This window comes from Athene noctua, chromosome 34, assembly GCF_965140245.1.
Source record: "Athene noctua chromosome 34, bAthNoc1.hap1.1, whole genome shotgun sequence".
NCBI lineage: Eukaryota > Metazoa > Chordata > Aves > Strigiformes > Strigidae > Athene > Athene noctua.
The window spans coordinates 1,479,640-1,488,146 of NC_134070.1; the positions used below are offsets into that span (position 1 = coordinate 1,479,640).

Genomic DNA, 8,507 nt, shown 5'->3' on the forward strand with positions numbered 1-8,507 from the left:
GCAGCGAGCAGGCGGTGCAAGCAGCGCGCCGGGGGCGGGGCCTCCCACCATCCCCGTCCAATGGGAACGCGGCGAGCGGGCGTCGCCGTCCAATGGGAGCGCGGGGCCGGCCGCCGCCGCTTTGTCTATATGAGGCGCCGCGGGATCGCGGGAGCCGCCATTGTCGCCGCCGCCGCGCTCGCACCAGCGCTCCCGCCTTAAAGGGGCTGCGCCACCGAATCGCCCATCAAGACCGGGTGGGGCCCACCTTTCCGGCACCGTCACCGCGCCCAGCCCGACCCGCGCCGCCAACATGAGGGAGATCGTCCACATCCAGGCGGGCCAGTGCGGCAACCAGATCGGGGCCAAGGTGAACAGCGGGCGGGCGGCATCGGGTCGGGGGCGGGATGGCGGCCCCCCCTCATTCTTCCCTCCCGCAGCGGCGCGGCCCCTTTTAAGAAGCTCCTCCCCCTCCGCTCGCAGACAAAGGCGGACCCGAATGGGGCCGATTTCAGCTTAAAATCGAGCTTTTCTCGCTAGGCGAGGGGTTAAAATGCAAAGCGCGGCTCCGAAATAGAGGGGTTCGGCCACAAAAGTGAAGAGGTTCGGCCCCAAAATGGAGGTTTCCGGCCTCAAAATGGGGGCGCCCCGCCCCTCCCCCTCTTCTTCTCACGCGGCCCCAAAATGGCGGTTTCCCGCCGCGCCTCAGGGCAGCAGCCCCGGGATGCGGATTTTCAGCCTTAAAATAGCTTTTTATGAAAAAAAAAAAAAAAATTATTCGCCCCCCTGAATTCCCCCTTAGCGATATTCAACCGCAAATTCGCGATTTTTGCCTCGATTGGGGCAAAATCATCCCTGAAAACGAGAGGTTAGAACCTAAAAAACGGGGCGGTTTAGCGCAAAACCACAAGTTTTCACACACACCTTCCCCAAGCGATGTGTTAAAAGCTTAAATTTTACTATTTTTACCTCAAAATCGCGGCATCCCGCGCCTTGCAGCTTGTTGAGCCCCAGAATGGCGTGTATTAGCCCCAAAAAATGGGCTCTGCACCCCCCGTGTTAGGTCTTTTGACCACCACATTGGCGTTTTTTTTTTAATCTAAAATGAGAGCTTTGGAACCCAAAATAAAGATTTCTTCCCCCAAATGGGGTGTGTGCCGCCCACGGCGTTTTCGGCCGCGAAGCGGGGCTTTTCCATCCTTAAAGGATTTCCTAAGCTCAAAATAAAGGTTTTCAGCCCCAAAACAGGGGCGTGCCGCCTCTCAGGAGACTCTTGATTCCAAAGTGCGTATTTTTCGTCCTTAAAATGGGATCCTTTTTCTCCCGAAATAGAGGTTTTTCTTTGCCAGCCCTAACATAGGGTTTTGGGACGCAAAATAGAGAATTTTCAGATGAAAACGAAGGGATTTAGCCTCAAAATCAGAGTTTCCGGCCCCAAAATGGAGTTTTTTTCGGCCTCGGAACAAGCTTTGTTCCTTGAAATAAATTTTTTAGTCTTAAAATGGGCATTTTTTGTCCCCCAAGAGAGATTATCGCCCTGCAATAAAAGTTTTTAGTCCCAAATTATTTTTTTTGTTCCCCAAATGATTTTTTTTAGCGCTAACATAAGGATTTCTGCCCCCAAAAGCATTTTCCAGACCCAAAATGGAGGTTTTCAGCTTCAAAGTAACATCTTTGTTCTTTGAAATGTCGTTTTTCAGTCCCCAAACAGCTTTATTTTTGCCTCAGAGTGGGTTTTTTGAGGATCGAAAAGCAGCTTTTCAGCCCCAACAAGGATTTATTTTTTTCAGTCCGAAATAGAATTTTTATTTTTACAGCTAAAATGGGGGATTTCAGCCCCCAAAATGGAGGTATCCAGCCCCAAAATGGAGGTCCTCAGCTCACGAATAGGATCTTTGTGCTCCCAAATGCCTATTTTTCTGCCCCAAATTCGGGGAATTCTCTCCAAAATACAGATTTTTCACCACCGAATAGGGGATTTTTCATGCAAAACGGTGCTTTCGGGCCCAAAATGGATGGTTTAGGCCTCGGAATAGGTTATTTTCCACGCCAGAACAGTATTTTTTCTTTTTCACAATAGGGTTTTTCATCCCTAAACATCTTTTTAGCCCCATTTTTTTTTTTAATACCAAAATGAGGCTTTTCCCTCACAAACAGCAGGTTTTGTTGTAAAATGGGCGTTTTCGGCCGCAGTACAGGACCTTGGTGTCTCCAAACAGAGTTTTCAGCTGCCAAAATGGACGTTTTCAGCCTCAGAATAGGATCTTTGTTCTCAGAAATGTCTAAAATGAGCCTTTTCGATTGCAAAAAGCATTTTTTTTCTGCCCCGGAATGGGGTTTTAAAATTCACAATGGCCCTTTTTCGTCCTGAGATAGGCTTTTCTTACTCCAGAATTACTACTTTTCTGCAGCTTCAAATTAAAAAAAAATCCTTTTTGTTTGCAAGAAGCGTTTTTTGGCCTCAAACTTTTCAACGCCTGAATGAGGTTTTTTTTCTTTTTACTCCCAAAACGGGACTTTTTCATCCCACGATTAAAAATTTTAGCCACAAAATTCTCTTTTTACTGCCCCACACCAGCATTTTTCACCAAAACCTGCAATTTTAACCCGCTAAACCCTGCAATGCTTGGATGCCCATAAATGCAGTTTTTCAGTTTCCCAAATGATCTTTTTTAACCCAAATCGCCATTTTTAACTCATTCTTCCACCATCAGCCCAAAATTGCGGGGTTTGGGCTTGTTTTCACCTAAAGGGCGTGGCCCTGTCTCCCCCCTCCCCATGACCTTGGGGGGGTGTCGGGGTCCCCGGAGTGCCCGCCCCTCCCCCACCCTTTGTTTCCAGCCGCCCCACCCCCTACAGGAAGATTTTGAGGAGGGAAATGGGAATTTCTGAATTTTATTTTTTTGAGGGAAGAGATGGGTATTATCAGGGCGGGATGGAAAAAGCAAATTTGGGGTATTTCTGAAATTAAACGTTTTTGGAAGCGCTTCCACGATTCAAATGCGGTTTCCGGTTCCCGCCCGCCCGTTTTTTCTGGGAGGGGGGTGGGGGGGTGGTTACGCCCCACTTTGGCCACGCCCCTGCGGGTGATGAGACTCTGCCCCCTCGGTGATGGCCCCACCCCTTCACTTAGACCATGCCTCCCCCATGGTTGGCTCCTCCCCCTTGGTCCCAGTTGGTGCTGCTTGGCTTGGCTCCACCCCCAGGGTTGATCTTGCTCCAGGAGTTGCTCCTGCAGTGAGGCCACGCCCCTTTTAGTACCATGTCACACCCACTTTTAAAGTCTCCACCCCCTGGACTGACACCTCAATCAAGATTCCAGGCTCAGCCCCCAGGGTGTGTTCATCCAGTGAGGCTCCCCCTCCTCCCCAAGGCTCCTCCCCCTCGGACACACCCTCAGACCAAGCTCCACTCCTTATACAGACTCTTCCCACCCTAAAGCCCCGAGGGAGGACCCAGATCTTCCCACCCCAGCCCAACTCGGGGGTACCCCAGGTTGGGGGTGGGGTCAGAGCCTTTCTAACCCTGCCCCCCATCACCAGTTTTGGGAGGTGATCAGCGATGAACACGGTATCGACCCCACTGGCACTTACCACGGCGACAGCGACCTCCAGCTCGACCGCATCAGCGTCTACTACAACGAGGCCACCGGTATGGTGTCACCCCGTCACCCTCCCACTGTCACCCTTCTGTCCCCATCACCCCCCCTCATCCCTCTCCACCCGAGACCTGACACGCTCAGCTTGCCCATTCCACTCCCCACACCCTCCCCACCCTCCCTCCACCTTCTCGGGTTTTGGGGTGTTTTCTGGGGGCTTTGGTGGGGTGGGGAGGTGACGCAGTTGTCACTGTCCCCACCCCGGTGACATGGTGATGTCTCCAGGGGGTAAGTACGTGCCGAGGGCCATCTTGGTGGACCTGGAGCCGGGCACCATGGACTCTGTGCGCTCGGGACCCTTTGGGCAGATCTTCAGGCCGGACAACTTCGTTTTTGGTGAGTTTCCATGTTACCTGGTGTCCCCCCATGTCCCCCATGCCACCTCCTTCCTTGTAGGTGACCCCAGGATATCCCATCGTGGCAGGGTGGCAGTTCCTTTCACTTGGCTATGAAGCTCCTCATGGTGGCCACCTTCAGGTGATCATCACCATGGAGTGGGGTGGTGGGTCCCCGCTGTCCTCACTGTGGTGGCCTATGGGTGCCAGTCCCAGTGGAGTGACCCCTCACTCCTTGATGGCCCTCACAGTGGGGTGGTAGGTCCTTATTGTCCCCTTCTTGGTGGCCAGGTGTCTCATTGTGTCCCCAGAGCTGCAGCCCTTGGATTCTGGGAGGGTTATTTGGGTCCCCAAAGGGGTCAGGGATCCCCACATCGGGGCAATGGGGGTCCTCTAGGAGATGGGTGTCTCTTAGGAGCTCAGGGTGCCCATGGGTGGGATGGAGATACCTAAAGAGAACAGTGGAGGTCCGTGAGGACTTTAAGGGTGGGCTGGATGTCCCCAGGAAAGGTAACAAGAGGTTCTCAGTGCTTGGAGGTCCCCAAAAAGAGTGATGGTGGTCCCCAAGGAGCTCAGGTGTGGACTGGAGGTCCCCAAGAGTTGGACAGAGGTCCCTGAGGTGCTCAGGGTACCCAAGGTTGGCATGAAGATGGAGAAGGGGGGTGATCCTCTTCTCCACCACTTGGAGATCTCAAAGGAGGAGGATAGAGGTCCCCAAGGGTCAGGTAAAGATACTCCGCAAGGGTGATGGAGGTGCTCAAGGTTCTTGAAGGTGGGAGGGGGGTCCCCAAGGTCCTCAAGGTTGGCCTGGAGATAGGCAAGAACAAGAATGAATGTCCCCAAGTCCCTTAGTGTTCTGAAGGGTTTACTGGATGTCTTCAGAGACGGTGATCTGTGTCCCCAAAGAGCATCAAGTCCCCAGAGAGGCTGATGGAGGTCCCCAAGGCCCTTGGTGTCCCTACGGGTTTGTTAGATGTCTTCAAAGACAGTGATGGATGTCCCCACACATGGGTTGGATGTCCCCAAGGAGCTCAGGGTCCTCAAGGTTTGACTGGGCATCCTCAAGGGTGTTGGTGGGGGTTCTCAAAATGGGCCTGGAGATAGGCAAGAAGAGCAGTGAAGGTCCTCAAGGCCCTGAAGCGTTCTCAAGGCTTTGCTGGATGTCTTCAAAGATGGTGATGGATGTCCCCAAGGAGCATGAAGTCCTCAAGGGTGGGCTGGAGGTCCCCAAGGAGCTCAGGGTCCCAGGGGTTTGGCTGGACATCCGCAAGGGTGTGGATGGGGGTTCCCACAAGGGTGGGATGGAGGCCCTCAAGGTGATGAAGATTGGTTTGGTGGTCTCCAAAGGTGGGATGAAGATAATCAAGAAGAGCAGTGAAGGTCCCCAAAGCCCTTAGGGTCTTCGGGGGTTTGCTGGATGTCTTCAAAGATGGTGATGGCTGTCCCCAAGGAGCATAAAATCCTCAAGGGTAGGCTGGAGATCCTCAAGGAGATGAAGGGTACCCAGGGTTTGGCTGGACATCCCCCAAGAGTGTTGATGGGGGTTCCTACAAGAGTGGGATCAGGGTGACGAAGGTTGGTTTGGATGTCCCCAAAGGTGGGATGGAGGTCCCCAAGGTCCTCAAGGCTGGCCTGGGAGTAGCCAAGAAGAATACTTAAGGGCTTCACAAGGCCTTCAGCATCCTCAGGGATTTGTTTGATGTCTTCAAAAATAGTGGTGGATGTCCCCAAGGAGCATAAAGTGCTCAAGGGGGGACTGAAGGTCTCCATATATGGGCTGAAGGTCCCCAAGGAGCTCAAGGGTCCCAAGGGTGTTGGTGGAGACCCCCAAGCTTGCCCTGGAGGTAGGTGAGAAGAACAGTGGAGGTCCCCAAGGCTGTTACGGTCCTCAGGGGTTTGTTGGATGTCTTTGAAGATGGTGGTGGATGTCCCCAAGGAGCATGAAGTCCTCAAGGGTGGGCTGGAGGTCCCCAAGGAAGGTGAGGGAGGTCCCCAAGGAGCTCGGGGTCCCCAGGATTTGGCTGCACATCCCCAAGGATGTTGATGGGGGTTCCCACAAGGTGGGCTGGAGGTCCCCAAGCTGATGAAGGTTGGTTTGGTGGTCCCCAGAAGTGGGATGGAGGTCCTCAAGGTTGGCCTGGAGGTAGGCAAGAAGAACAGTGAAGGTCCCCAAGGGTTTGGTGGATGTGTTCAGAAGTGGTGATGGATGTCCCCAAGGAGCAAAGTCCCCAAGGGTGGGCTGGTGTTCCCCAAGGAGGGTGATGGGTGTCCCCAAGAAGCGCAGAGTCCCCAAAGGTGGGCTGAAGGTCCCCAAGGAGGGCGATGGAGGTCCCCAAGGAGCTCAGGGTCCCCAGGATTTGGCTGGAGGTCCCCATAGTCCCTAGGGTTGTCCTGAAAGCCCCCAAGCTGAGCAACCAAAGCCCCCCCACCTCCCAAGACCTCAGTTTCCCCTGGGGAGCTACTCCATGACGTCCCCACCGTGTCCCCTGTCGTCCCCCCTCCCCAGGCCAGAGCGGCGCTGGCAACAACTGGGCCAAAGGTCACTACACGGAAGGGGCCGAACTGGTGGACTCGGTCTTGGACGTGGTGAGGAAGGAAGCGGAGAGTTGCGATTGCCTCCAGGGCTTCCAGCTGACCCACTCGCTGGGCGGCGGCACCGGCTCCGGCATGGGCACCCTCCTCATCTCCAAGATCCGTGAGGAATATCCCGACCGCATCATGAACACCTTCAGCGTCGTCCCGTCCCCCAAGGTCTCGGATACGGTGGTGGAACCCTACAACGCCACCTTGTCCGTCCACCAGCTGGTGGAGAACACGGACGAGACCTACTGCATCGACAACGAAGCCCTCTACGACATCTGCTTCCGCACCCTCAAGTTGACCACGCCCACCTACGGTGACCTCAACCACCTCGTCTCGGCCACCATGAGCGGCGTCACCACTTGCCTCCGTTTCCCCGGTCAACTCAACGCCGATCTTCGCAAGTTGGCCGTCAACATGGTGCCCTTCCCGCGTCTCCATTTCTTCATGCCCGGTTTTGCTCCCTTGACCTCCCGCGGCAGCCAACAGTACCGTGCCCTCACCGTCCCCGAGCTCACCCAGCAGGTCTTCGACGCCAAAAACATGATGGCCGCCTGCGACCCGCGTCACGGCCGGTACCTGACGGTGGCGGCCGTTTTCCGAGGCCGCATGTCCATGAAGGAGGTGGACGAGCAGATGCTCAACGTGCAGAACAAGAACAGCTCTTACTTCGTCGAGTGGATCCCCAACAACGTCAAGACGGCCGTTTGCGACATCCCGCCGCGCGGCCTCAAGATGGCCGTCACCTTCATCGGCAACAGCACGGCCATCCAGGAGCTCTTCAAACGCATCTCGGAGCAGTTCACCGCCATGTTCCGCCGCAAAGCCTTCCTCCACTGGTACACGGGTGAGGGGATGGATGAGATGGAGTTCACCGAGGCCGAGAGCAACATGAACGACCTCGTCTCGGAGTATCAACAGTACCAAGATGCCACCGCCGAGGAGGAGGAGGACTTCGGTGAAGAGGCCGAAGAGGAGGCCTGAGGGGATTGGTTGTCCTCGGAGAGCCCTCATCATCCTCGGAGAGCTCCTCGTCCTTCAGTGTTGTCCTTGGAGAGCCCTCGTCCTTCTGCCGTCATCGTCTTCGGAGAGCCCGCGTCCTTCACCGTTGTCCTTGGAGAGCCCTCAGCCTTCGTCGTCCTCGGAGAGTCCTTGTCCTTCGTCATCCTCCTCAGCCTTCATCAGCGTCCTCGGGGAGCCCTTTGATCTTCATCGGTGTCCTCGGAGAGCCCTTGGTCTTGCTGTTGGCGCCAGAAGGCCATCGTCATCGGAGAACCCATGGCCTTCATCACTTGTCTTCAGAGCACCCTTGGCCTTCGCTGCGGTCCTTGGAGAGCTCTTGGCCTTCATCATCATCCTCAGAGAGCTGCTGCCCTTCATCGTCACCAGAAAGCCCTCGCCCTTTGTCACTGTCACCAAAAAAGCTCTTGGCCTTCACTGTTGTCACCAAAAAGCTCTTGGCCTTCATCATGGTTGTCCTCAAAGCCCTTGGCCTTCGCTGTTGTCACTGGAGAGCCCTTGGCCTTCGTCATCATCATCCTCGAAGAGCCCTCAGCCTTTGTCATTGTCCTCGGAGAGCCTTCGGTCTTCAGCGGCGTCACCCAGAGAGTCCTCGTCCTTCATCATGGTCACTAGAGTCCACCATCATCACGGGAGAGTCCTCGTCCTTCATCCTGGTCACCAGTCCTTCCTCATCGTCACCGGAGAGTCCCAGTCCTTCATCATGGTCACCGAAGAGTCCTTCATCATGATTGTCACCAGAGAGTCCTCGTTCTTCGTCATCGTCACCTGAGCCCTTCATCATCGTCACCAGAAGAGTCCTCGTCCTTCATCATCGTCACCGGAGAGTCCTCGAGCGTCCCCGTCCTTCACTGCCATCATTGTCACCCCCGTCCCCTCTCCGTTGTCACCAGAAGGCCCCTTGTCACCGCCGAGTCACTGTCCCCTCCATGTCA

The 8,507-nt window shown here is 55.1% G+C and overlaps 1 protein-coding gene across 7 annotated transcripts; it reads left to right on the forward strand.

The window, feature by feature from the left end:
- Positions 1-138: 138 nt before the first annotated feature.
- Positions 139-7,537, forward strand: LOC141972678 (tubulin beta chain). Of its 7 annotated transcripts, none has more exons than XM_074930639.1 (5): positions 139-349; positions 3,522-3,630; positions 3,863-3,973; positions 6,479-6,590; positions 6,933-7,537. In XM_074930639.1, exons 1-5 carry the CDS (start codon positions 293-295, stop codon positions 7,534-7,536), a joined length of 993 nt encoding a protein of 330 aa, XP_074786740.1. In that variant the 5' UTR covers positions 139-292; the 3' UTR covers position 7,537. The 7 variants fall into 7 exon arrangements, with proteins under 7 accessions (XP_074786740.1, XP_074786741.1, XP_074786737.1 ...); XM_074930640.1 differs by having other exon boundaries at positions 6,479-6,570; positions 7,177-7,537; XM_074930636.1 differs by having other exon boundaries at positions 141-349; positions 6,479-6,623; positions 6,723-7,537.
- Positions 7,538-8,507: the final 970 nt, after the last annotated feature.

Coding starts and splice junctions, on each gene's coding strand:
- LOC141972678 (XM_074930633.1), top strand. CDS start 293: ATGAGGGAGATCGTCCACATCCAGGCGGGCCAGTGCGGCAACCAGATC. Junction 350..3,521: donor GCAACCAGATCGGGGCCAAG/GTGAACAGCGGG, acceptor CCCCATCACCAG/TTTTGGGAGGTGATCAGCGA. Junction 3,721..3,862: donor CCCGAGACCTGACACGCTCA/GCTTGCCCATTC, acceptor TGATGTCTCCAG/GGGGTAAGTACGTGCCGAGG.